Consider the following 27,407-nt stretch of genomic DNA (forward strand, 5'->3'; position numbering starts at 1 on the left):
AGCAGCCCACTGTGAACTGGACTGAAGCTACACCTTTTTTCTATTGATTGTATTATTTCCCATCAAGTTTATCTCAGTTGATATCACATGATAATAACATAAAACATTACCAACCGACAATGGATGTGAGCATGCAATTATGCAAGGATTAGCTCTCCAGTTCACTTCTAAACTGTTCAGTTTTCTAGCACAATATCGCAGTTACAGTATTAACCCTTTTACTGCCCAACTGATATGTGTGTGAGTGTGTGTTTGTGTTAGTGTGTGGGTGTGTTGAGGAGTGTCTCCTGCGCAGTAAATGGGTGTGAACGTCTGCTCTGAGTGCCCAACAGCATGTGAAACTGGCATTGCATGTGCACAGAGGCCTAGGCCTGTCCCTGGTAATGAGCAGTCAAGAAGCTGTCTGTCACTGGAGGGGCAAACAAAGCAGTGGGCATAGGTCAATGACAGTGATGAGACACAAAAAGTGGTGATGGCAGCATCGTAACATGTTTTGTGAATCTTTAGTGTGACTTAGAGCCAGATGTATGACCCTAAATTGCATGCGCAAATGGATTAGTGACCCGGTTGCGCGTTCAAAAAGGAAAAGTGCCATGTACAATTCCTATTTAGCGAGTCGCAATTTATTTGTGACTCGCTAAATAGGAATTGAGACTCACAATTAGGAAGGGGAGTTCCAAGGGCGTCCCTTCCTAATTGGGACTCGCTACCCCATGTATGAATGTTTTGCGACCGCAATTGCGCTTGCAAAACACTCGCAATTTCCACCCCCTTCAAGAGGGTAGTAATGCACTAGCAAATGGTAAGGGGTCGCCAGGGGACCCCTTCCCCTTTGCAAATGCAGGGGAAAATATGTTTTAGGGGCAGGCAGTGGTCCCAGGGACCACTACCTGCCCTTAAAAAATGAAACGAAAACGTTTCTGTTTTTTCTTTATTTAAATGCATCCCGTTTTCCTTTAAGGAAAACGGGCTGCATTAAAACAAAAAACTGGTTTATTTAAAAGCATTCCTAGACATGGAGGTCTGCTGAGCCCAGCAGGCCACCACCCCTGGGAGGGCCTGCCATACCCAATGGGGTCGCAAATTGCCAGTGCATCATGAATATTGATGAGGCATGCAATTTGCAACCCCATTGGGAATCGCAAACAGTGTCTCAGACACTGTTGTACATGGCAATTTGTGACTCGCAATCGAGCGCAATTTGCGAGTCTCAAATTGTCATGGTTGTACATCTGGCCCCAGATCTTTTTCTGTGTGTCAGGAAGAATGTAGTCTTCTGACCCTTCTCGCTTGAAGTTCTGCTAATATCTGAACTCACAGAATCTTGTACTGACCTCTGATCTGCTGTGTGAATGGAGGGTGGAGAACCAGACACTGAAGTGAAGAAGAATTGAGTCAATCCTTTGCTTAGAAATTCACTGAGGACCATGTTAGTAAAAAGGCTGCTGAATAGATGGTAGCAATGAGGGTGAGGGATGGCCCTGCAGTTTCTGTTCTTCAAGGTGAAAAAGTTTCCTGGCAGGGCCTGCCCTTTTGTCTGTCTCTGACTGCTGTCTTGGGAAGGCTAATGGCAGAGCAGTTCCAAGATCTCACACTCCATTATACTCATGTTTTGGATACCCCAGCTTGGAGCCAGCCCTATTGCTTCCTGCTGTGAGAACCATCACCTTGCACAAAGGCTGTGTCTGAGTAACAGCCAGGAAATGACAGTTGAAAATAAACCAAATCACTTCAGAAGCCTTAGATAATCGGTCCACAATCCCTGTCTGGAAAATATGTATATAAAAGTGGTATCCAAACCACACCACTTCATTCCATTCTCAAGTTCTTTTTGACCAAAGAATAAAAAGTTCTCAAAGAGCTACTGTCTAACTAGAGCGGAAGTGTGCTTCTGAAGTGTGCACTTTCTGCTGGAGGAGTTGATGGGTCTGCCTACGGTGCACGGGAGCATGCTTGCCTGCTGGGATAGGGAAGGAGTCTGCCTGGTCCTTCAGGAGGGGAAACTGTCCAGGAAGGAAGCCTAGCAGATTCCTGGGACGAGGAGCACCCAGAGAAGGCACCACAGAGATCAAAACGTAGAAAGACCCATGCTGGGAAGCTTGCAGAGCAACTGGGTGCCCCCCAGTCTCTCTTGCAGTTTCTCTGTGAATAGCATGAAGACCTCACCAGAATCCACATCACCATGTCATGTGGCATTCCACTGTGAACCTGAGAGACTGGTGCTGCCACTGTAGATGTCAGGAAGAGGAGCTGCATGACTGCTGAAGTGGAAAGTTTGATCAAACCAGAGGCCACAACTGCTACTGACACATCATCATGGGCATGTATCTGTCTGCACCTGAATGCAGAGGCTGCCACTTTTGAAAACAACCAAGGAAGTGCAGGCCTGCAATGCTGACACCATACGGCGGTACTGGTTCCAGCACAAAGCCATTGGCACAACACCAACAGAAGAGAAGCCACCACTTCGAGATTGGGTACGCGAACAGCACCAGCAGAGACACTAGAACTGCAATACCAACAAAAAGGAGGGATATACTGCCTTACTGAAAACTGACATTACAGTTCTGTAATTGTAACTATTGAAATGTGTAGTGTTTCGTCTTACTATGACATTAAAGTACTTTATTTTAGTTAAATGATATGAACTGACCTAAACAATTCATTATTGTGGCTGTCTCTTGGCCTTTAAGTTCTGTGCACTTGTCCCCATGCTACCTCCCTGAAATGGCTTTGACTGCTCACCTGCACTACCCTATGACTCAAACTCCTGGAAGCCAATGCCGAACGACTTCAGCCACCACCCTGGCCCCCCATAAATTTGGTTTGACAATATACATTATTAAAAATACCCTTATGATGTGTGTACACCTCATAAGTACACACCACACATGTTAGAAGAAGTGCCTCTTCAATCATTGTGTCTGAATTAAGCAGACCACTCTTACCCAGTCCAAAGATCAGTGCTTGATCCATCTCCGTTATTTAGCTCACTGCCCCATCCCAGCTCAGAACCTGGCTATATGCAAAATAGTCTGTCCCTGGCCCAGTGCATCATGGGAACAGGGCAGACCAAACTACCAAGCCAATTCTTCACCAGAAAGGAGACAAGCTTCCGGGGACCGGTTTCTGCCATTTCAGGCGTCGTCGGCCCGGCTTGCTTGAATCCTGATGGAGCAGTGAGCAAGGGACTCATGTCTGAGTATACCCTTCCACGCTTATGGTGGACAAAATGATTCAGAAAAGGGGGTGGTGATGAACAGAGTGTCTGAATTAAGCAGACCACTCTTACCCAGTCCAAAGATCAGGGCTTGATCCATCACCGTTATTTAGCTCACTGCCCCATCCCAGCTCAGAACCTGGCTATATGCAAATTAGTCTGTCCCTGGCCCAGTGCATCATGGGAACAGGGCAGACCAAACTACCAAGCCAATTCTTCACCAGAAAGGAGACAAGTTTCCGGGGACCGGTTTCTGCCATTTCAGGCGTCTTCGGCCCGGCTTGCTTGAATCCTGATGGAGCAGTGAGCAAGGGACTCATGTCTGAGTATACCCTTCCACGCTTATGGTGGACAAAATGATTCAGGAAAGGGGGTGGTGATGAACAGAGTGTCTGAATTAAGCAGACCACTCTTACCCAGTCCAAAGATCAGGGCTTGATCCATCACCGTTATTTAGCTCACTGCCCCATCCCAGCTAAGAACCTGGCTATATGCAAATTAGTCTGTCCCTGGCCCAGTGCATCATGGGAACAGGGCAGACCAAACTACCAAGCCAATTCTTCACCAGAAAGGAGACAAGCTTCCGGGGACCGGTTTCTGCCATTTCAGGCGTCGTCGGCCCGGCTTGCTTGAATCCTGATGGAGCAGTGAGCAAGGGACTCATGTCTGAGTATACCCTTCCACGCTTATGGTGGACAAAATGATTCAGAAAAGGGGGTGGTGATGAACAGAGTGTCTGAATTAAGCAGACCACTCTTACCCAGTCCAAAGATCAGGGCTTGATCCATCACCGTTATTTAGCTCACTGCCCCATCCCAGCTCAGAACCTGGCTATATGCAAATTAGTCTGTCCCTGGCCCAGTGCATCATGGGAACAGGGCAGACCAAACTACCAAGCCAATTCTTCACCAGAAAGGAGACAAGCTTCCGGGGACCGGTTTCTGCCATTTCAGGCGTCGTCGGCCCGGCTTGCTTGAATCCTGATGGAGCAGTGAGCAAGGGACTCATGTCTGAGTATACCCTTCCACGCTTATGGTGGACAAAATGATTCAGAAAAGGGGGTGGTGATGAACAGAGTGTCTGAATTAAGCAGACCACTCTTACCCAGTCCAAAGATCAGGGCTTGATCCATCACCGTTATTTAGCTCACTGCCCCATCCCAGCTCAGAACCTGGCTATATGCAAATTAGTCTGTCCCTGGCCCAGTGCATCATGGGAACAGGGCAGACCAAACTACCAAGCCAATTCTTCACCAGAAAGGAGACAAGCTTCCGGGGACCGGCTACTGCCATTTCAGGCGTCGTCGGCCCGGCTTGCTTGAATCCTGATGGAGCAGTGAGCAAGGGACTCATGTCTGAGTATACCCTTCCACGCTTATGGTGGACAAAATGATTCAGAAAAGGGGGTGGTGATGAACAGAGTGTCTGAATTAAGCAGACCACTCTTACCCAGTCCAAAGATCAGGGCTTGATCCATCACCGTTATTTAGCTCACTGCCCCATCCCAGCTCAGAACCTGGCTATATGCAAATTAGTCGGTCCCTGGCCCAGTGCATCATGGGAACAGGGCAGACCAAACTACCAAGCCAATTCTTCACCAGAAAGGAGACAAGCTTCCGGGGACCGGTTTCTGCCATTTCAGGCGTCGTCGGCCCAGCTTGCTTGAATCCTGATGGAGCAGTGAGCAAGGGACTCATGTCTGAGTATACCCTTCCACGCTTATGGTGGACAAAATGATTCAGAAAAGGGGGTGGTGATGAACAGAGTGTCTGAATTAAGCAGACCACTCTTACCCAGTCCAAAGATCAGGGCTTGATCCATCACCGTTATTTAGCTCACTGCCCCATCCCAGCTCAGAACCTGGCTATATGCAAATTAGTCTGTCCCTGGCCCAGTGCATCATGGGAACAGGGCAGACCAAACTACCAAGCCAATTCTTCACCAGAAAGGAGACAAGCTTCCGGGGACCGGTTTCTGCCATTTCAGGCGTCGTCGGCCCAGCTTGCTTGAATCCGGATGGAGCAGTGAGCAAGGGACTCATGTCTTAGTATACCCTTCCACGCTTATGGTGGACAAAATGATTCAGGAAAGGGGGTGGTGATGATTCAAGCAAGCCGGGCCGACGACGGCTGAAATGCCAGAAACCGGTCCCCGGAAGCTTTTTTCCTTCCTAGTGTAAGAATTGGCTTGGTAGTTTGGTTTGCCCTGTTCCCATCATGCACTGGGACAGGTACAGACTAATTTGCATATAGCCAGGTTCTGAACTGGGATGGTGCAGTGAGCTAAAAAACGGTGTTGGATCTAGCCCTGATCTCTTGACTGGGTGAGAGTATTCTGCTTAATTCAGAAACTCTGTCCATCACCACCCCTTGTTGTTAAATATTTTGTCCACCCTAAGCGTGGAAGGGTATACTCAGATGTGAGTCCCTTGCTCATTGCACCATCAGGATTCAAGCAAGCCGGGCCGACGACGGCTGAAATGCCAGAAACCGGTCCCCGGAAGCTTGTTTCCTTCCCAGTGTAAGAAATGGCTTGGTAGTTTGGTTTGCCCTGTCCCCATCATGCACTGGGACAGGAACAGACTAATTTGCATATAGCCAGGTTCTGAACTGGGATGGTGCAGTGAGCTAAAAAACGGTGTTGGATCTAGCCCTGATCTCTTGACTGGGTGAGAGTATTCTGCTTAATTCAGAAACTCTGTCCATCACCACCCCTTGTTGTTAAATATTTTGTCCACCCTAAGCGTGGAAGGGTATACTCAGATGTGAGTCCCTTGCTCATTGCACCATCAGGATTCAAGCAAGCCGGGCCGACGACGGCTGAAATGCCAGGAACCGGTCCCCGGAAGCTTGTTTCCTTCCCAGTGTAAGAATTAGTTTGGTTTGCCCTGTTCCCATCATGCACTGGGACAGATACAGACTAATTTGCATATAGCCAGGTTCTGAACTGGGATGGTGCAGTGAGCTAAAAAACGGTGTTGGATCTAGCCCTGATCTCTTGACTGGGTGAGAGTATTCTGCTTAATTCAGAAACTCTGTCCATCACCACCCCTTGTTGTTACAGATTTATTTAATGACATTAAGGTCTCACCCTGACAAAGATTATGGTTATTATTTGAGGTGGGTACTCACCATCTTAACTATTACCTCAATTTCATACAACTATGATGTAATATTACATGTGTAAATCCTAATGAAGGTATGCTCCTTAAATATCGAAGGTAGAATATCGAGGTACACAAATATTGAGGACAACACATCAAATCCACAATATCATAATGTAAGTATGGATTTTCTTTACCTAACTCCATATCTATATACCGTGACTCTACATATGTATCTTCAAGGTACAAAGTTGTGCAGTTAGGAATAGTAAGCCTATATTTCCCCTATATGCCCTTACCTTTTGATACTTTGATCTTTGACATATTGTTCACAATGTTTTTGTATCACGATATTCATAGACTTGATATTCAGTAGTAAAATCATTACTCTATGACTGGCGAGTGTCCGTGCCAGGAGAGAGACATCTTTGAAAGTTTTTTAAGTCAAAACATTCTTTGACTCAATCCCACCGAAAAACGATTGAACATTTTGCTTTTACAAGATAACTTTTAAATCCCTATTTAGGATGGAATAACAAGGGAAAATCATCAACCCTGGTAGGGGTGTGGGGGGAAGTGTTTTCTCTTGGGGAATATAATTTCCTTGTAGAGAAAAACAAAGAAAACTGCAGTAACCTGAAGGCATTTTTACCAGTGCGATTGTACACTATGTACACTTGTACATGCGGAATGACTTTCACATGACTGCTGCATGTTATGTGTATTTGTAAAGCGCACTGTCACAGTCGAGAGTATCCGGGTGCTTAGTAGGTGTGTGTTCCTATCCCTGCCTATGGTGGGTTGGTCAATTGGAGTTGGTCTTTATTTTCTTGTGGAATTCAAGAAGAGAAGGGGAAGGCTCAAATGTGAAGTAGGAGGCTATTCCATGCTTTAGGAGCAATGTTAGAGAGCACATGTCCTCATGATCTGGTTCTGTGTATGCATGAGATATGTGTGAGTAGGAGTACTGCTAAGCTGAGATTTCTGTGTGGTTGGTGAAAGGAGTTCTGCGACTGTTCAGGTAGGTAGGGGCCAAAGTTGTGTAGTGCCTTGAATGTGTGTGAGGGGTTTACAATGAGCGTGTTTGTGTATTCGTAGCCAGTGGAGCTCCTTGAGTTATGGTGATGTGAGTTCTGCATGGGAGGTTGAGGATGAGTTTGGCTGCTGTTAGAAATGGAGTTTCTGATTGGCTAGGGTATGCACCTAAGCCAGGCAGAATCCACCACTCGAGTCAACATGAGGGAGTTACACACCCAAGATAACCCCTGCTCAACCCTGTGGTAGCTTGGCACGAGCAGTCAGGCTTATCTCAGATTCAATATCTAAAGTGCTTGCGCAACAAACACACACACACACACACCAGTGACACACAAAATACACCACAAAAGAGACTCCTCACTAGGTTATATGAAAATATCTCATGTATTGTATGCAAAACACATAAACTACAATCACATAAATCATAAATCACTTTGCCAACAAGGCAATTGTCATACATCACATTTAGTGCAATAAAAACCATCATGAAAACAACACCCTACACCATCAATGTATCTATTATGCATGTCCTGACATAGTATTCGGAATTCCAACATTGCAAGATAGTACTTTTTTGCTGTTCTGACCCCCCAAGACAAGCCTTTTCTAAACCCTCACTATGAACATAGAAGGTGCAGCATCTCTGCACTTCTGTAACACTTTATATGGTAATTCCATATGACTACCGAGGTCACCGGAACTCCTGCATGCCCTTTATCAGCATTACGGTAATATTGTTGGTGCTGTGCAAGCTATAATTAGCGTTTTCATTAGGGACCCTTGGGACCGCCAGGCAGCGAGAAATGCTGCCACTCAGCGCCGCCCCAGGTATGCCACCAGAAGTGAGTGGAGGAGGATGCACACAATAGATTATCGCAGGGAAGATTGCCCCTGAAGGTAAAATCAGTGGGGAGACCTCGCTTGGTCATCCATGTGCCACTGATCAAGGCAGCTGCTCACGAACTCGCTGAGCCACTGCCACCTTGATGGTTTCTCACAGTCTCTCTCCAGCCGAACTGCTTTCCCCCTTTGGTGGTTACCGGGTGCATGTAGAGCAGTACCCGCATCCCTGGGGAGCCGCTGTTGTGAAGGGTTGGCGCGGCCTTCCTCAACGGGCCCTGCCCACAGTATGGTGTCAGCAGAGATCCCCTGCTTTCTGTATAGGTAATGCCCTGGGGCCAAGCCAGGCTCCGCTGTGGGTCCCTCTCCTGCTGGGGGAGGCAGGGTGAGGCAGCGAGGAACAGAGGGGAATCCCCTGAGGCTCTAGGCATGGTTTCTGTGGGCTTGAGGTCAGTGCTCACCATGCACTCCAGACCTGGGACACGGGCAGTATTTCCCACAAATACCAAAGGGGATCAGCCATGTGGTGTTCCCTTAGTTACACATATCGCTCACCATGCTCTAGAAGATAAAGCCATAGCGTGTTCTTCACGCACTAGTTCTCTTTTAAGATGGAAAATACTGCGCTCACCATGGGCTGTCTTGCAAATGTGTGAAAGAACAATCCAATCCTTTCCCTGCTCCAGACAGGAGAAGCAACTGCAGGCTGTCCTACCCCACGCACATTAGGGACAGCGCTCCTCAAATAGTTCTTCAGCTCTCCTTTCCAGACAAGTTCCTTTGAGATACAGAATGGATCTTTCTTGAAGTCTTTTATCTCCCTGAGACTTCCAACAGGAGGCAAGCACACACAAAAACACAAGACCTTGGAGATTCTTCACAAGCAGGTCCTTTTCCTCTACCACAGACAGAAACAGCAACTGCAGGCCAACACACCCCTCACACAGAAAAGGCGGTGCTCCTCACACAGCTCTTCTTGGCAGGGTCTCTTGTTTCCAGAAGTAAACAAAAGTCCCCGGGTTTAAGGTTTCATTCTTATACCCCATTTTATTATTGTAGTCTATGTTTAAGAGTCTCTGAGCTCAGTACAAACCAGTTCTGTCCTCCCTGGTCCAGCTTGACCACAGGCAGGTGCAGACAGCATTGTGCAAAGGAGAAACAGCCTATTCAGGTGCTCGCAAAACTCCTCGCACTACTCCAATTGCAGACCACGTTCATTCAGCCTAGCAATGAGTCACCCAGGCAAGACAGGACACACCTCAACCCCCTCTTTGACTGTCTAGAGTGAATGCACATCCCCAGCTCCAGTCACTCCAAAACCATACGGTGAATACACAAACAGGCAGTGGCACACAGACTGGTAAAGCAAGAAAATGCCCACTTTCTAAAAGTGACATTTTCAAACACACAGTTTTAAAACCACCTTTACTAAAAAGTGCGTTATTAGTTCAGAGTGCCTGAACTCAATTTTATCTATCTTGTCCGAATGAAAAGTTACACTCATAAGATGTTAAAAGGCAGCTCCCATATTAACTAATAAGACAGACAGCCTTTCAATAGAGAAAAAACGAAATACACTGTATTTCACTATCAGGGCATGTAAAACACACCAGCACATGTTCTACCTTTCACATACACTGCACCCTGCCCATGGGAGTACCTAAGGCCTAGCTAAGAGGTGCCTTACATGTAAGAAAATCGAAGGTTAGGGCCAGGTAAGTGCGTGCACTTGTCAGGTCAACATGACAGTTCAAAACTGCGTGCGCAGACACTACAGTGGCAGGTCTGAGACATATTTACAGGGCTAGTCATGTGGAGGGCATAACCAGTGCTGCAGGCCCACTAGTAGCTTTTGATTTACAGGCCCTGACAGGTTACTAGGGTTTACCAGTAAATCAAATATGCTAATCATGGATATCCAATCATAATCAGAATTTACACACTTTAGCACTGATCATCAGTGGTGAACAGGATGCAGCGATGCTGTTGACGGTTTGATTTTTCAGTGATTTTTTGTATGGGTGCTAGGTTTGGGTGTTGGCCAGTGTGCTAAATTGGGTTGTTGGTTGTGCAGGGTGTTGGTCAGGGTGATAAATTGGGTTGTTGGGTGAGCAGGGTGTGAACACATCTCAAGCAACAGCCAGAGTCCTAAACAACAAATAACACCAAACTAGCCTGTGCTTAACCGTCTGGTAGTTTGGCACAAAAGCAGACAGCCTTAACTTAGAAGCAATGTCTAAGGTATTTATGCTTCATAAAGGGGGTGGTGATGGACAGAGTATCTGAATTAAGCAGAACACTCCTACCCAGTCAAAAGATCAGGGCTTGATCCATCACCGTTTTTTAGCTCACTGCACTATCCCAGCTCAGAACCTGGCTATATGCAAATTAGTCTGACCCTGGCCCAGTGCATCATGGGAACAGGGCAGACCAAACTACCAAGCCAATTCTTCACCAGAAAGGAGACAAGCTTCCGGGGACCAGTTTCTGCCATTTCAGGCTTGAATCATCACCACCCCCTTTCCTGAATCATTTTGTCCACCATAAGCGTGGAATGGTATACTCAGATGTGAGTCCCTTGCTCATTGCACCATCAGGATTCAAGCAAGCCGGGCCGACGACGGCTGAAATGCCAGAAACCGGTCCCCGGAAGCTTGTTTCCTTCCCAGTGTAAGAATTGGCTTGGTAGTTTGGTTTGCCCTGTTCCCATCATGCACTGGGACAGGTACAGACTAATTTGCATATAGCCAGGTTCTGAACTGGGATGGTGCAGTGAGCTAAAAAACGGTGATGGATCAAGCCCTGATCTGTTGACTGGGTAGGAGTGTTCTGATTAACTCAGATACTCTGTCCATCACCACCCCCTTTTTGTAATTTTTTTGGCCACCATGAGTGTGGAAGGGTATGCTCAGACATGGGTCCCTTGCTCATTGCACCATCAGGATTCAAGCAAGCCGGGCCGAAGACGGCTGTAATGCCAGAAACCGGTCCCCGGAAGCTTGTTTCCTTTCCAGTGAAGAATTGGCTTGGTAGTTTGGTCTGCCCTGTTGCCATGATGCACTGGGCCAGGGACAGACTAGTTTGCATATAGCCAGGTTTTGAACTGGGATGGTGCAGTGAGCTAAAAAACGGTGATGGATCAAGCCCTGATCTGTTGACTGGGTAGGAGTGTTCTGATTAACTCAGATACTCTGTCCATCACCACCCCCTTTTTGTAATTTTTTTGGCCACCATGAGTGTGGAAGGGTATGCTCAGACATGAGTCCCTTGCTCCTTGCACCATCAGGATTCAAGCAAGCCGGGCCGAAGACGGCTGTAATGCCAGAAACCGGTCCCCGGAAGCTTGTTTCCTTTCCAGTGAAGAATTGGCTTGGTAGTTTGGTCTGCCCTGTTCCCATGATGCACTGGGCCAGGGACAGACTAATTTGCATATAGCCAGGTTCTGAACTGGGATGGTGCAGTGAGCTAAAAAACGGTGATGGATCAAGCCCTGATCTGTTGACTGGGTAGGAGTGTTCTGATTAACTCAGATACTCTGTCCATCACCACCCCCTTTTTGTAATTTTTTTGGCCACCATGAGTGTGGAAGGGTATGCTCAGACATGAGTCCCTTGCTCATTGCACCATCAGGATTCAAGCAAGCCGGGCCGAAGACGGCTGTAATGCCAGAAACCGGTCCCCGGAAGCTTGTTTCCTTTCCAGTGAAGAATTGGCTTGGTAGTTTGGTCTGCCCTGTTCCCATGATGCACTGGGCCAGGGACAGACTAATTTGCATATAGCCAGGTTCTGAACTGGGATGGTGCAGTGAGCTAAAAAACGGTGATGGATCAAGCCCTGATCTGTTGACTGGGTAGGAGTGTTCTGATTAACTCAGATACTCTGTCCATCACCACCCCCTTTTTGTAATTTTTTTGGCCACCATGAGTGTGGAAGGGTATGCTCAGACATGAGTCCCTTGCTCATTGCACCATCAGGATTCAAGCAAGCCGGGCCGAAGACGGCTGTAATGCCAGAAACCGGTCCCCGGAAGCTTGTTTCCTTTCCAGTGAAGAATTGGCTTGGTAGTTTGGTCTGCCCTGTTCCCATGATGCACTGGGCCAGGGACAGACTAATTTGCATATAGCCAGGTTCTGAACTGGGATGGTGCAGTGAGCTAAAAAACGGTGATGGATCAAGCCCTGATCTGTTGACTGGGTAGGAGTGTTCTGATTAACTCAGATACTCTGTCCATCACCACCCCCTTTTTGTAATTTTTTTGGCCACCATGAGTGTGGAAGGGTATGCTCAGACATGAGTCCCTTGCTCATTGCACCATCAGGATTCAAGCAAGCCGGGCCGAAGACGGCTGTAATGCCAGAAACCGGTCCCCGGAAGCTTGTTTCCTTTCCAGTGAAGAATTGGCTTGGTAGTTTGGTCTGCCCTGTTCCCATGATGCACTGGGCCAGGGACAGACTAATTTGCATATAGCCAGGTTCTGAACTGGGATGGTGCAGTGAGCTAAAAAACGGTGATGGATCAAGCCCTGATCTGTTGACTGGGTAGGAGTGTTCTGATTAACTCAGATACTCTGTCCATCACCACCCCCTTTTTGTAATTTTTTTGGCCACCATGAGTGTGGAAGGGTATGCTCAGACATGAGTCCCTTGCTCATTGCACCATCAGGATTCAAGCAAGCCGGGCCGAAGACGGCTGTAATGCCAGAAACCGGTCCCCGGAAGCTTGTTTCCTTTCCAGTGAAGAATTGGCTTGGTAGTTTGGTCTGCCCTGTTCCCATGATGCACTGGGCCAGGGACAGACTAATTTGCATATAGCCAGGTTCTGAACTGGGATGGTGCAGTGAGCTAAAAAACGGTGATGGATCAAGCCCTGATCTGTTGACTGGGTAGGAGTGTTCTGATTAACTCAGATACTCTGTCCATCACCACCCCCTTTTTGTAATTTTTTTTTAAGGTATTTATGCAGCACACAAATAGTAATAAAGTAAATACACAACACAAGAAGAATTCCCCAACAATTTAGAAAAAAATAATAACATTTTAATAAACTATTTGACTACAAAATGATAAAAATCCAATTGTTAGACCAAGGACATGGAATTTCAACGATTTTAGATAACTATAGCATCTAAAAGCACAAACCCCACTTGCAGTTATCTCGTCGTGGGAGATCAGGTGAAAGTCACAAGTTCAGGCCGGCTGCAATGAAGCTAGTGTCATATTACATGGACCAAGTTAGTCCTGCTGAAAACGTTACCTTCTAAAGTCCAGCGCACAGAGTTCCTTCATGGTATATGAGAGTGCGAGGAGCAGGGAGAGCGTCATAAATGGTTGTCGCTGTAGCGCGAAGAGCAGGCTGGGTGTGGCAGACTGTCATTGCTGTAGAGCAGAAATCCCAGTGGGAGTTGCGGATGGTCATTTCTGGAGCTTCCCATTGGTGGTCACCACGAGCTGTTGATTTTGTAGCTCGAAGTACAGATGTTACGTTGTCAGTTGTCTCTGGCTGTCACTGTAGTACAAAGGGTTGGGTCTGCCGGAGCTTCATGTTGGCAGTCGGCGCAGGCAGCAAGATCTTAATGAGAATGGGCCCGTTTGTGGTCCTAGTGTCCAGGGCCTAGGGAGGCACCTCTTGCAAAGGCCAGCAGGGCTCAGGCAATTCCAGTTGCAGATCCGGCTGAGGGCAAGGCAGCAGATCAGCTGGCCAGATTCAGCGAGGTGTCTAGAGCTTATGTCTCTTTAGCTCTGAACAGAAGGTCAGTCGGCTGACCCTTAGAGTCACTCAGCCTGGGATTAGGAGAGCATGTCCAGTCTTCCTTCTCAGCAAGCAGGGCAGGTCTCAAGCAGCAGGGCAGGAGGGCATCCTTCTTCTGTAGTATCCACAGGGCCAGGAGTGTACTGAAGAGTGTGTCTAAGGGTTCCCTTTTTAGATTTCGCCGACACAGCACTTGCACTGTGTTTGAGAAATCTCTTGTTGTCAATATATCTTAAAATGGGCTCTCATCAGTTTCCGGTTCGGAGTACTGAGTTAATGCGCTTTTGTGCAGAACTTTTTTTATTGGCATTACTTTCCCTGGCTACATTAAACCATATCTCACATTTTATTTACTTTCTCCGATCTGTCTCATTTTTTTTAAGGCTTTTAAGCTGTTTCGGCTATAACTTTCACGGCTAGCTCATTTTCACGTGAAACCTAGGTGCACATCACTGCCAACTACATTTGTTTCATTCTCCAATATGTTTCATACTTATTTCGGCTTTTACCTTTCACAATTTGCTTATCTGCCTTTACCGTGTCCCATATCACTTTCATCTCTATTTCTTTCATTTTATGATACGTTTATTACTTATTTGGACTTTTAACTTTCACGGCATGCATTCATTTGCTTAAGTACTTTGGCTCGTCGGCTTGCTCATTTTCGAGTGAAACTGTATATCCCATTACGGCCGCCTCCATCTGCCGACTTGGGAACTAGGGAAACTGCTTTATGTTTCAGCGCCACCATTACATCCTGTAAATTTGGGCAATTCGCTTAATTTTTCCCTACCTACCAAAAGATTTGTCTGTGTAACAGAACTAGGGCTCATGTAAAAGCGCTTAAATGAGTAGTTGTTATTACCAGCAGCACTTTTAAACGGCAGGAGCGCGGTGCAAACGCGATACAGTAATTACTTTCATTTTAAAATTCCCGCACAGAAATACCAATAAAAACATAATGCTGTTTTATGCAACAGAGCCCAATCATGTCGCACATCAACACTTAAATTTCACTAGCTACCCTTGTTATTTATCTTACACTTTTATTACTTAGTCCAGCCTTTAGTTACCTTTCCCAGAATGCACGCATTTAAAGCGTGCTTTTTAACTTCTACAGCAATTATTTACATATGAACTTTTCAAGTGAATATACATTTATTCAGGCCTTTCTTTCACTTACTCTGCCAAAACTCATTTGTTCGCATGTTGTCATTGTAGTCTTTAAAATTAATCTTTGCATGCTTTTTGCATTTAGAGTTGACACATTTATTTTTAATTTATTTATTTTCTGTGCTCATGTATACTGGTTTTACAGGTGAACCTACGGGCATTAATTAACATTTTAAACAAGAGGATATGCAAATGTTTTTGCAAATGGAAGAGCAGGATCACACATATACTAAAGGCTACGGCCTAGATTACATAATGGTTGCACGTCCAAAGTTGATGACTTTAAAACTCTGAAACCAGGTTAAAGTCTCAGCGCAAACTCAACATCCTGTGTTTTTGGTCTAGTTCCTTAATCTCACCTTGCCAACAATTACAAATGTGTGTTTGTGTAACGTAACTGGGGCTCATGTAAAAGCGCTCTAGTACCTTTGGGCTAAGTTCACGCTATATAAAAAATGTAAATACAGCAAAACCAAAAACATGTGGCACCTTGCCTTTACTGACCCACCTTTTTGGGAACTGTGCTTATAATGTCTATGCTTCTATACACTTTTGGGGCTCTGACTCCTTTCAAATAAAATAGAGTTGTTTAACCCCTCCCATGCTCATGACAAGCTCAGCTCGTCATGAGCCACGGTGGCCGTGTGCTCATGACGAGCTGAGCTCGTCATAACGGTCAGAACGCTCGCACGCGGGGCTAATTCTCTCGCTGTGCTGAACGTTCGGAAGAAACGGGTGTGGCCGTGACGAGCTCAGCTCATCATCAGTACACGGCCACCGTGACTCATGACGAGCTGAGCTTGTCATGAGCACTGGGGCGCTGTGCGCGCACCCCGCCCCCCAGCACATCGGGGGAATTAGCCCCGCAGGCAAGGAGTTAAAGCATGCAGGCAAGCTGCATAGATTTGTTAGGAAACCCCACGCTGGATTTATTTGCTTTCTGTAAGCATACATTTGATATGTGCATTATAATATTTTAAAAAGGAGCAAAATCACACATACATCCTTACATTTACTAACGGTTGCACAGTTGCTCACGTGCCTATGGGCAAGCTTGCACTCCAGTTTCTTTAGACCACGCGATGAACTCGAAGGTGTTGGGTCACTTTATTTGAGCACCAGTTACATTACACAATGGCACATACATTTTTTGGGTAGCCTGGAGAGATTAAGTAATTTGTCCAGAATCACAGGCTGCTGAACCGATGACGAGACTCCTGGTTTCCCAGCTTCAAAGTTGGCAGCTCTGGCCTTTACACCACGCCCGAGCCATTACACTCTTACTCCAAGCCTTGATTTCTTCAGCTTATCTGATGGAGGGCGCTCTAAGAACATCATGCAGAGGTGTAGCAAGGATGCTTGTGCCAGCTGGGGGAGGTGTCCATCTCTACACATGGGCTCACCTCATGCACATGTTACACTTGTTAGCACTGTCTGGGCATAGGTCCCAGCTCATTAGTACAGGTTCAACACCGAAATATAGCAATAAGCAATGGAAACATGATCAGTTAACTTTTGCAATGGCCATTCCACTTCACGTCACTGCGTTTTCAATAACTTTTGAACCGTTTGGGCTAGAACTTTTTTTTCTAAATCTGCAGATTATGCATTTGATGATGGATTATGTGGCAAATGCAGAACATCCATAATTGGGTGAAAAATGCTGTTACTGCACATATTGCCTTTCTCAATAAACAAGTCATCACACTTTTACGAAGTTTCAGTAGCTTATATTGCACAACTGCTCACAAATCAAACATTTACAACTCAAAAAACGAATTATAATCACATAGATGAAACCTAATCCATTTACCAATGCTTGTTATACCTGGCGCTTGCTTTGATGTGGGAAAAGCTTCTGGAGTTTTCCACCTACAGAGGTGTCAGGAATTTCCTGCCTCCCTTCCCTTGTCCCATAGTGCCTGTGAAGTACAAGTGTGGTAGGTAACAGCTCTGCCCACCCATCCTGCCAGAGATGACCCTCCTGCCAACTCCTACTCCTCCTATTGTGATACTGTCTGTGAGAAATACACAAAGGCCAACTGCCAACTACACCTAATCATGTGCCCCATGAACAAGCTGCAGACACCAAATGGTTAGGACAAAAATTGCTAACGTTCTAAAAATTAAATTTTCAGAACTGACTTAAAATCTCAATTTACTATAAAAGAGGGTTTTATATTACATTTCTTCAGACAACAAACATGACTTTCCTACCTGCTCTCAATCCACAGTTATCACTTGTTAATGATGACTAGGTAGTTTACTGCTATCTTACCGGAGAGGTAAGCAGTGTAATAGTGAAAAACTAATGTAAGAGCTTTTCACTACCAGGTCATTTAAAACTTAAAAGTGCATCCAACTTTTTAAATACAATGCACCTTGCCCTCTAGGCTGGTTAGGGCCGACGCTAGGGGTGACATATATGTATTGAAAAGAAAGGTTTAGGCCTATCCATTGGTTTATTTTGGCAGGTCGAAAGGACAGTTTAAAATTGCACACACGGGCTCAATAGCGGGCATGAGACATGTTTGAAACGCAACTTAAGTGGGTGGCACAATAGGTGCTGCAGGCCCACTAGTAGCATTTAATTTAAATGGCATAGGTACAGGTAGTACCACTTTACTAGGGACTTACGAGTAAATGTAATATACCAGTTGGGTGTAAGTTAATATTACCATGTTTTAGAGAGTGAGCGCAGGCACTTTAGCACTGGTTAATAATGGTAAAGTGCACAGAGGGTAAACAGCGTTTAGTTCACATGCAGAACAATGCATGCCATAACAGCGCGCTCTTTACAATGATCGCGTTGTTATTTCGCATACCGTTACAACGCAAGTCAGAAAAACGACTCGCGTTGGGGGCAGAAGGTGTTGGAGTTAAAATCCAACACCTTCCCTAGTGTCCGCACAGACTGGAGTTGGAATAGTAAATTATACTATTCCAACATCCGGCGCCCCTTACAGCAAGTCGTTGTTCCGACTTGCATTGTAACAGTATGCGAAATAACAATGCGGTCATTGTAACGACCGCGTAGTTATGGCATGCGTTGTAAATGCATGCAAAAAAAACGTATATATTCGCACAGAGTCCTAAGGCCAACTAAAACAAGATCCGCAAAAATAGAGTTGTAGTAAGGCAAAAGTTTGGGAGCAGACCACTCCGAGGCTGACCGGTCTAACAGATACCATTAATAAATTCCTAAAATTTGGAAATCTGCACCCATGGGAGATAGTAAACCTGCTGGTGCAGATTTTTGATTTTTACAGGACTCTTTGATGTAAATGGTTTGCATGATTACTGTGGTACTTGTGTATTACACAATGGTTGTATAGCCTCTGTCTGAAGAAAAAACTGCTGAAATAAACTGAAAAGCATTAGATAACTGCAAAAAGACCTGAAGAGAAAAATGGTAAAATTCCTAATGTTACTAAAATCTTAACCTGCACATTTGTCCTATGTCCACGAAGATAGTTCACTTGCTCTGTACTACATTCTAAGGTATTTTGTTTCTTTTTCATGTTTTACAGGAACGCATCTTTCTGAGTGTCTCGAATTACATTTTCACTGCGATTTTCGTTGCTGAGATGACGGTGAAGGTGATTTCTGTTTATTTATTGTGAGAATCAAAATTCTGTGTTCGTTACACTCGTGCTGTGTCTCTCCAGGTCACCTTTCGCATGATCACTCCATGCGTCTGGTGGTGTTTTCAGGGTCACGCACGCGTAGCATTATGACTGAAACTTGTGATGAATTACAGCGCTTGTCATTTAGTAATTCACTGTTATAATCATTCCAAGAGCGAAAAACAACATTTGAAATGCTAAATACCAAGGGTGTGTTTTGATTGGCTTACCTGTCTCATCATCACCTTTCATTTCCTGATTTCAGACCGAGTTTTGAATAATGATGTTTGACTGGCTTATTTGCTTCTTGCACTATCAGAGACTTTATGATTGCTTGGTAATTCCATGTTTACTAAGGGAAGCCTTATTGATTGGCTGGCTGGAATGGGTGAAAACACAGTTGGGTAGCAGCAGTGCCAGGCACTCCAACTTTCATGGCTACTTTCCATATTTGTCACTGAGCACTTACAATTCCTGGTTATTTTTTAGTTGTAACATCTTCCAAGGCCTTCCTAAAAGCTTCTTGGTGTCAGTTTCAAGTCAGAGTGACAGCAATGTGTGCAGAACAGTTGCAGATAAAGCACACGATTTTACCTCTAAATATACCAACAGTTTGAAATAGAAAACGAAGTCAGTGTGTGACCTTGTAATCTCAATAGTGTTATGAATCCCTAGATTCACACTCTAAATGGTAGAGATTAGCCATGGCTTTTGCAGGTTTCACAGCAGCATGCACCCACAGGCCTGCAGTTTCATCAATGAAGTCTAACGCTGAATGTGCAGATTCCACTGTGACAAATATCCACAAACCTGCATTTTTTTTAATGAATGTCAGCCTCAGCTGTGCAGGTGCAACAGTGGCATGTATTCACTAACCCTCATTTTCTGTGTTGAATGTTACAGCTGGATGTACAGGTTCCACAGTTACACATATAAACAGGTCTACATTTTCTGTGAGGAAGGTAGCCTTGGATGTGCAGATTCCACTGTGACATGTATTCACAAACCTTCATTTTCTGTTATGAAGGTAGCCTTGGATGTGCAGATTCCACTGTGACATGTATTCACAAACCTTCATTTAATGTGATGAAGGTCAGCCTTGGATGTGCAGATTCCACTGTGACATGTATTCACAAACCTTCATTTTCTGTTATGAAGGTAGCCTTAGATGTGCAGGTTCCACTGTGACATGTATTCACAAACCTTCATTTGCTGTGATGAAGGTCAGTCTTGGATGTGCAGATTCCACTGTGACATGTATTCACAAACCTTCATTTGCTGTGATGAAGGTCAGCCTTGGATGTGCAGGTTCCACTGTGACATGTATTCACAAACCCGCATTTTCTGTGATGGAGGTCAGCCTTGGATGTGAAGGTTCCACAGTGACATGTATTCACAAACCTACATGTTCTATGATAAATGTCAGCCTTGGATGTGCAGGTTCCACAGTGACATGTATTCACAAACCTACATGTTCTATGATAAATGTCAGCCTTGGATATGCTGGTTCCACAGTGACATGTATTCACAAATCTGCATTTTGTGTGATGGAGGTCAGCCTTGGATGTGCAGGTTCCACGGTGACATGTATTCACAAACCTGCATTTTCTGTGATGGAGGTCAGCCATGGATGTGCAGGTTCCACGGTGACATGTATTCACAAACTTACATGTTCTATGATAAATGTTAGCCTTGGATGTGCAGGTTCCACAGTGACATGTATTCACAAATCTGCATTTTCTGTGATGGAGGTCAGCCTTGGATGTGCAGGTTCCATGGTGACGCATTCACAAACCTTCATTTTCTGTGATGAAGGTCAGCCTTGGATGTGCAGGTTCCATGGTGACGTATTCACAAAACCTTCATTTTCTGTGATGAAGGTAGCCTTGGATGTGCAGGTTCCACTGTGACATGTATTCGCAAACCTGCATTTTTCTGCGATGAAGGTCAGCCTTGGATGTGCAGGTTCCACAGTGACATGTATTCACAACCCTACATGTTCTGTGATAAATGTCAGCCTCGAATGTGCAGGTTCCACAGTGACATGTAGTCGCATACCTGCATTTTCTGTGATGGAGGTCAGCCTTGGATGTGCAGGTTCCACGGTGACATGTATTTTCAAACCTGCATTTTTCTGCGATGAAGGTCAGCCTTGGATATGCAGGTTCCACAGTGACATGTATTCACAACCCTACATGTTCTGTGATAAATGTCAGCCTCGAATGTGCAGGTTCCACAGTGACATGTAGTCGCATACCTGCATTTTCTGTGATGGAGGTCAGCCGTGGATGTGCAGGTTCCACGGTGACATGTATTTGCAAACCTGCATTTTTCTGCGATGAAGGTCAGCCTTGGATGTGCAGGTTCCACAGTGACATGTATTCACAACCCTACATGTTCTGTGATAAATGTCAGCCTCGAATATGCAGGTTCCACAGTGACATGTAGTCGCATACCTGCATTTTCTGTGGTGAAGGTCAGCCTTGGATGTGCAGGTTCCACGGTGACATGTATTCACAAACGTACATGTTCCGTGATAAATGTCAGTCTTGGATGTGCAGGTTCCACAGTGACATGCGTTCCCAAACCTGCATTTTCTGTGACGAAGGTCAGCTTTGGATGTGCAGGTTCCATGGTGACATGTACTCACAAACCCTCATGTTCTGTGTTGAATGTCAAAGCTGGATGTGCAGGCTCCACAGTGTAATGTATCCACAGGTCTGCATTTTCTGTTACGCAGGTTGGCCCTGACCTTTACGTCCCTGTTATGACATTTATTTTTAGACCACCATTTTATATAATGGAGCTATTGGCCTTGCTGTATCTACTGTGACATATATCTTTAGACGTGCATTTTCCATAGCAGATCTTTATTCTCAAATTGTACTCTCAATTGCACGGGTGTCCAACGTTGGCCACAAGGGTCAAATCAATGGAATATTTTCAGAACATCCACTTAAAATAAATTGCATAAAATGTGATAAATATAAAAATCAGAACCTCCTAGACCTAGGTTGGACACCAATGCTCTACTATGATATGGATCCATAGACCTGCATTTTCTACAGTGGAAGTTAGGAATAGCCCCCAGTTCCTACATTGGCATGTGCCCAAAGACAAGCATTTGCGAATAATGTCATTTATCCATCACGTTTAATCTCAAGACTCACAGACCTGCATTTTCCATAGTGGGGGTAGCCCAGACCCTACAGTGTCTTCAGATACATATCTCAATAAACCTGACTTTTCGAAATTGGATGGTAGCCCTGCTCTTTCAGTCATTTCAGTGACAACCATTGAAAGCCTTTATTTTGTATAGTGGGGCTTAGTAATTGTCATGCCATCTATACTATGACCTGATTTTTTCTAAGGGACGGTTAGCCCTGATCTCGTAGTCTTGTGGGTGGATTTCTTCATTTTCCTCTGTGGAGGTCCTCCACGGGCTGCAGTCTCTACAGTGTCATGTTTCTACAGTCCTTCATGTCCTATAGTGGAGGTTATCGCTTAAAAGTCTTGCTGTCTCTAAGTTAATGGGTTTATAGAGATCTGCATTTGTAGTGTGGATGTTAGCCCAGATCTTACAGTTCTCTTCATTATGGGTTTCTAGAAATATGCATTTTCCACAGTGGAGGATAGCGATGTCATGCTTTCGTTACGGTGATATGTTTCTACAGACTTGCTTTTTCTACAGTGCAAGTTAGCCCTGGCATTGTAGTCTCTTCATTAGGACATATCATTACATATTTGTTTTCTACAGTGAATGTTTCTTAGCCTTCACTCATAAACCTGCAGTTTCTGTACTGGAAGTGAGCCTTATCCTTGACATCTCCATAGTGACAGTTGCATACCAGCTTCAAGTTCGTATGTTGCCAAGAATGAATGGAGTTAGATAAGCTCAGGGGGTACCACAGAATGAGATCTTCTAATGTAATTGCAGGTGGTGGCCCTGGGATTCTTCTCCGGTGAGAACGCCTACCTTCAAAGCAGTTGGAATGTCCTGGATGGTGTCCTGGTCTTTGTTTCGATCATCGACATCCTCGTCTCCTTGGCTTCTGCTGGAGGGAACAGGATCCTGGGAATCCTTCGAGTTCTGAGATTGCTGCGAACTCTGCGTCCTTTACGGTACCTTCGAGCTTTTCAATTGATTAACTGTGGTATTGGAATGTTTGCCCACCATCATACACATTGTAATATTAATGATATGTGTACACCTGGACGCTAAGCTTAATGAAGGGTTTCCATTGGATCTTCATTAGAAGTTTTCTGATGGTCTGATAATTGGAACGTAATGTGAAGTTCAACAAACATTGTTGATGGAGCATCTCAAAGCAACTGATGATGTCAGTAGCTAAGAAGGTTTTTTTTAATTTGTGTAAATATAATGATTTAAAGGTAAAACATTCACCTTGAGACACTACGTCCAAATACATTCTAGAAGAATAAAACTGCAATCAACATAGTTACGCGAATAGTGTAATTGAATGGAAATTGATGTGTTTTGTTCAAGTAGTGTGGCAGGTATATAAAATCTTTAATGAAAATTTTGAGTTCAATTTATAAATTGCTTAAGGAGAATATTCACACTCCAGATACCGTTCACTTTTCAACATGCCATGTCTTGACTGTATCAGAAAGTATTGTTTCTTTGGATTCATATGATTTCCCAAGAACTTACCAGGTACTATATTCTGTAATGGAGACACAGGCAATATCTTCAACAGAATTCAGTGGTAGTCAGCTCTTTCACAAAGGTCTGTACTAAGAAATATTTCTGCCTAGTATTACTGTTCTTTCATTATTGGTCTTTGTTAGGAAATGTATCTTCCACAGGCTTTTTGCAATGTTTGTTTATGCTTGGGACTCTAAAATCTTGATCTCTACTGTGGACCGAAGGGCGGACCTGAGGCAGATGTTCTCTGCTAATAGCTTATGTCTCTCTTCACTTGATGCAGGACTTACTTCAGTGGGTCTGGCCTGAGTTAAGATCAGAGCACTAGAGTGAAACTGAGAGCTACTTTATTGGACCCTTTATAACACAAAGGCCGTAGACCAGGTCCATTGATAATGCTGCCAAGTTTTCAGGTATAAAAAGTGTGGAGCAGCAGGAATCCTATCTGCAGCTTTAAAATGATTCATTCAGCTTGGAGGAAGCACTGGCCCCTGACAGTTTTGCTCCAGAAATAATTCTTATGATAATAAATCTCAAAATTAATCTGAATTGGGATCTGGAGACCATCGACGGTGGTCACCATCAAAATGACAACATGGCCTTGTTTTGAGTTAGTCGGTCAGGGGAGTTAACCACAAACATCGTGGACTATCCTGTCCACAAAACTCCTGGTTTGCCCACTATATTTGCAGTCCGGTGAACCATCATGTTTCACCTAACAGAGCCGGCTGGCCGACTGACACCAAATGGGTAGGAATGTCATATTCGTGGCTGAGCTATACCAGCTGCCAGTAGGTTATACTGAAAGGCAAAAGAGAGATATATGCATAAGAAGTTCTACCCTGTTGAATTCCCCGCCCTCCAACCACCCCCACCAACGACTATGGGAGATTTTGTTGTTGAAAGGCAAACTCCCAGTGCAGGAACAGCATCATACAATAAAAAAATGCAAAGACTCACACTTGGAACTTTTACAGGATTTAACAAGGTCACCCACCATTATAGAGCTCTTTCAAGGTGCACTTTGGACTGATAATGCTCTTTATTGGGTCCACTGGGTCACTCTCTTATATTTCTATTAAATGTGACATTCTCTTTATTGGATCATTTAATTCAAGCTCTTAGATTCCTACGAATGGTGACATTCTCTTTACTGAACTTAGTAATTCATTGTCTTGGAGTACTGTGAAAGCTGAAATGTTCTTTACTGGATCTAATGCGTTGCACTCTTCGGGTCTTGTCTTTCTTTCCCTCTCTGGCCCAAGTTAGGCTGCTTCAGTGCTTGATTGGACCAGAGAACAGTGACGTAACAAAACTTGAGGGGGCCCCCTTACAAGGTACATTGAGGGCCCACTGACCCAATCAGGAGCTCTCAGCTGGGGCCCGCCATCCATGTACAGTTTACTGTGCTGAGGGGGGGCACCTGGTGCTTGGGTCCCCACCAAATCATGTGGGCTGCGGAGGATATGTTACACCAGCGATAACGCCCCTCTTACCAGCATAGGGTGTTGGAGCACTTTACATCACACAAACATACCGAGACAATGAATCATACATGTGTAAAGCAGTGTATAGAAAATGTTACATAAGACAAAGGGCAGCCTCGGTCGGTAGTGGGATGACCTGCAGGGCGGTGACGTGGGGAGGGGGAGGGGCAGGGATGGGGTAGTAATGTATGGATTATGGAGTTTTACAGGTAAGTAAACATATAAATAAATAAAACAAATTTTGTTGCGCGTACTGCATCACATTTGGTGATGCAGTGCACGCAAGGAAATTAGTTTCATTTATTTATATGTTTACTTACCTGTAAAACTCTGTAATCCATACATTACTACCCCCCACCCTGCCCCTCCCCCTCCCCACGTCACCGCCCTGCAGGTCATCCCACTACCGACCGCGGCTGACAAAGGGGGCTATGAGCTGTAGGACTCACGTGTCATTCATACTGGTAACCTTTTTTTAACAGTGTTTGGTCTGTGGAAGCATACATTCAGGATTCCGAACGTAACACAGTGGTTAGGGTTCACTTTACTAATCACAATGTATTTCAACCCAAACAAACCCTCTTTAGTAAAATTAGGATAGTCAAAGACTGGGAAAAAACATAACTTTATAACCTGTACCATGCAGTTTGCATGCAGCACTTTAATGGCAGTTCACAGCTCACTGTACTAGATCATGATTGTAATTTATTAACTGCCCAGAAACTAAAGGGTCTTTGTGACAAAATCACATCCTACTCAGCATCGCAAGTGAAACACTGTTCTGTAATCTGCATGGTATACGTTCTTTGCAGCAGCTATATTAACCCTCTGCCCTATCTGAGGTGAGTCAAAGCTGCCACTAGATAAAACTTCTATCTCTCTCCAGCAGGTACATTAATCGCCAGAGTTATCTTGGCACATTTATTGTTGCCTGAAAACTGTTGGATATAAAAGGAACTCTGCAGTGCTTTTAAACTTGCTGCACTGCTAAAAAACCGTCCCCCCGGTAACAAAAGTGGCCTTTCAGGCTCCTGGTACAGCCTGTCCGGCCTTCATCTAGGTATTGTGTTTGTTTCTGCAGCACGACGCTCTTTCACCAAGGTATTTTTTTTACATTAAGGGAATGTGATGTGAGCACATTCATAATACAAATGTAACCATAGAAACACTTATGCAGAATTTAGACATTCGGTGCTTTTGCTACAATTTTGTTTTGCTGAAGTTTGTACACAGAATATCTTTTTCACAAGCCTAGATGTGCCAGCACACGGGGTAATTAGGATGATCATATTCGCAGATGGCGCATCTATCTGTATCAGAAAACTGCATCGGTCCCTAATGGGTGCGACAATCTGTGCCTGTCGCGGTTCAAAGGTTGGGAATTAAACGTACCTTTCCGTTCTATGCCCGTTCCTTGCTTGACGTGAACGGTAAGTGAAGTCTACATAATCAAGGTACCTGTCGGGCTGTGGCCAGGGTCGGATTGGCTGTAGAAGGCACCGGGCATTTCTCCAGTGGGCCGCCAGGGTTGGGGGCCGATTATGTTACAGGACCGTTTTTGCAGCATAGCTGCAAAATCGGCCGCTGTAATAAAATCGGCCCTGGCAAATAGCACGGCCGGACCCCCAACTCCCTGGGGGGCCGGCCGAGCACTTTGCCAGGGCCAGTTTTGGTTCCCAGTCCGGCCCTGGCTGTGGCAACCCCAGATCCCTAAATACAGGTCGGATTGGCTGTAGCAGGCACCGGGCATTTCGCCAGTGGGCTGCCAGGGTTGGGGGCCGATTATGTTACAGGACCGTTTTTGCAGCATAGCTTCAAAATCGGCAGCTGTAATAAAATCGGCCAAAACCGGCCCTGGCAAATAGCACGGCCGCACCCCCAACTCCCTGGGGGGCCGGCCGAGTACTTTGCCAGGGCCAGTTTTGGTTCCCAGTCCGGCCCTGGCTGTGGCAACCCCAGATCCCTAAATACAGCAGCCCTCTACCCCTACCGCAGAGAAGGGAGAACAAGACATGTTTGTGATACAGCGAGTACGTCTCGTCTCGTCACATCTCATTTCACTCTGACCTTTGAACTGCAGCTTGGGCACAGTGCTCAGACCGCTGGACAATGATGGTCCCACCAGCCACTGGACATGCAGTTTACACTACGCAAGTATGCATGAAAGAATGCAGTCGCATCCACCCAGCCCCATCATGTGCCCCCCTGAAACCACGCAGCGGCACTCGCAGCATGCATGCATGCACCATGTGCAGGGCCACTGGAATTATGCAGCAGGAAAGCGCCAAATTATGCAGCAGGGTTGAGTAAATTATATGGCAGGAAAAGACAAATTATGCGGCATAATGTGGCGCATTTTGTAATAGTAGTACTTTATTTCATCATTTTTAAAAGTGGTAACCCTCTCTGGACATTGATTGCACCTCATTAGAACCAGTTTAACATCCAAATGTACCAATAAGCAACAGAAGTAACTTTTCAACCGTTTGAGCTCAAAACTATTT

At 45.2% G+C, this 27,407-nt stretch overlaps 1 protein-coding gene across 1 annotated transcript in view; it reads left to right on the forward strand.

Moving 5' to 3' along the window:
- Positions 1-27,407, forward strand: part of LOC144786174 (voltage-dependent T-type calcium channel subunit alpha-1H-like) — a 1,055,750-nt gene that overhangs the window by 751,272 nt on the left and 277,071 nt on the right. Inside the window, exons 18-19 of the mRNA XM_078665169.1 lie at positions 18,652-18,720; positions 22,685-22,869. Coding sequence (XP_078521295.1) covers positions 18,652-18,720; positions 22,685-22,869 — 254 coding nt within the window. The remainder of the gene's footprint in view (positions 1-18,651; positions 18,721-22,684; positions 22,870-27,407) is intronic.

The sequence above is a fragment of the Lissotriton helveticus genome, chromosome 10 (genome assembly GCF_964261635.1).
Source record: "Lissotriton helveticus chromosome 10, aLisHel1.1, whole genome shotgun sequence".
NCBI lineage: Eukaryota > Metazoa > Chordata > Amphibia > Caudata > Salamandridae > Lissotriton > Lissotriton helveticus.